At 44.7% G+C, this 1933-nt stretch overlaps 1 protein-coding gene across 1 annotated transcript; it reads left to right on the top strand.

Moving 5' to 3' along the window:
- Nucleotides 1-571: 571 nt before the first annotated feature.
- Nucleotides 572-1035, top strand: LAJ45_04908 (uncharacterized protein; the record flags this gene model as incomplete). Its single annotated transcript, XM_046114484.1, has 4 exons — nucleotides 572-620; nucleotides 717-736; nucleotides 813-884; nucleotides 940-1035. The coding sequence occupies 4 exons, from the start codon at nucleotides 572-574 to the stop codon at nucleotides 1033-1035; spliced, it is 237 nt and encodes a 78-aa protein (XP_045972510.1).
- Between the last annotated feature and the right edge of the window lie 898 nt (nucleotides 1036-1933).

Genomic DNA, 1933 nt, shown 5'->3' on the forward strand with positions numbered 1-1933 from the left:
AGTTGAGTATATCGCAGTAGATATAGGATCTAGGAGGGTTAGTACCTACATGAATACGTAGATCTAGAGAGGATAGGGTGCATAACTAATCCAACTGGAGTAGCACTGTCTGCCAATACGGTTTTTGTAAACCAAACCTTGAATCGAAACTCAGATACCCCCCCCAGGCCCTCAGTCAACTAATTCACTGCCAAATGTCCCGAGTGGATTATCCACTTCATCTATTCAACCTCCGTCGCCGCCGCTCACGAGACCTTACCTAAATGAATGACATCTGCACTGCCTTGCATGCGTGCAAAAAAAGCAAAATTGCGGGGAAAGAAATGCACGGAATTTCCCACCCAATCAATTCGTTTGTAAGGAGAAAGAAGACCCTCTCAAGCTTAAGCATATGCTCCCAAGCCAGCCAGCGGTCACCTCCGATGTAAGACAGACAGGCTCACGGGCTTGACGAACTATACGGAGCGGAGAGAGAAGCCGAATAGAGGCCGGAAGTACTGTATACGCCGGCACGGTATACCGAGAGATTCAACGGCTTGACTGTGCAGACTCAACACCTTTTTTTACGTTCATGGTAAATTACTACCATGTAAGCATCTTCAACGACCGACCACGATACTGTAAAGATGCATTATTCTTTTTTTTTTTTTTTTTTTTTTTTGCTTTCTCAGGTCTCCCCAATGAAATTTTTTTACACTGACCTTTGGATACCCCAGTGAAGGGAATCGCGCCATCGGTGTGGTTTCTTTTTCCTTCCCTTCTCCCGCTTTTGTTTTTCTTCCCACTCCGAATCGGCGAGACGGACCCAACAGCACGGGAAAGGAAAGGGGAAGCAAGAAAAGAACTATGAACCTCCGAAAGGTACAGGAATTTACGGTACTCGGGTCAGTGGGGGGAAGAGCTGTTCTACCAGCAGCCTATCAGTAACTGAGTCCACAGAATTCCACCGGTCTGAGTCCTGATCAAAATTTTCTAGAACAACGGCCATGGAGTGTTTCCAACTTCCTGGCGGCTGGCTTGGTTGAACTAATCTAGTTATATCTGGCATTATTTCCCTTAGCCGCTTCTTTCGTTTTTTCTCATCTGATTGTATCTAATATCTACGAATGAATCAGTCAGGAAATGGCTGCTTCACAGTCTGACATCTACTTAATCCTAACACTGAAATAGTACCACTAGACATGGACCTACCTACTAATTCGATCTTGTAATATACTCTCCCTGTGAGGTAATGGAAATCATAGTTAGACTAGACGCCTACCCTTTCGGCCAGACCCTGATCCGAGTAAGGAAAATAGATTCAACACGACCAGAGACACAAGGGGTGGGTACTGCATAGAGTAGCAGAAGTGGCGCTCAACAAGCGAGCATCCATCTTGTCTTGTCTTACCTGAGATCTAGGCCTACCTATGGTCAATGATTGAATTTCTGGGGTATGTGTTATGTATGTAGAGTATTATGTTGTGTCCAGCCCTAATGGGGGACTACCCAGAGTCAGGATATACCTTCTTGTCTCCCCATGTGTAGTCCGCCAGTTACATAACCCAGAAACAAACTCGCCAGCTGATGAGGAACTTGAGATGCACATGCTGTTTGGGGCTGAGATATAATAAAATAAGGTAGGAAGAGAGATCATATAAAAGACGGAACGGGTCCCGCACCCGTCACGTCACGTCGTATCAACACATGTGCTCCTCATAGGCCCTCTCTCATTTCATCGATCTTTGTATGATTTGGATTTGGTCATATATAATTGAACGTACCTATGTAGTTAACGTACATACATACATGTATGTAATTGGAAAATAGATACCTACTCTAGTTGAGGTTAGGTAAGTTAGGGGTTTCTTGATTAGGGGAATGTAGGGTGGTTCGCGTAGTAGCTTAGAGCAATCTTCATGTCAAAAAACTGACCCTGCAAAACCACGAAACC

This window comes from Morchella importuna (assembly GCF_003444635.1).
Source record: "Morchella importuna strain M04M26 chromosome Unknown Morimp01GS012, whole genome shotgun sequence".
NCBI classification, from domain to species: domain Eukaryota; kingdom Fungi; phylum Ascomycota; class Pezizomycetes; order Pezizales; family Morchellaceae; genus Morchella; species Morchella importuna.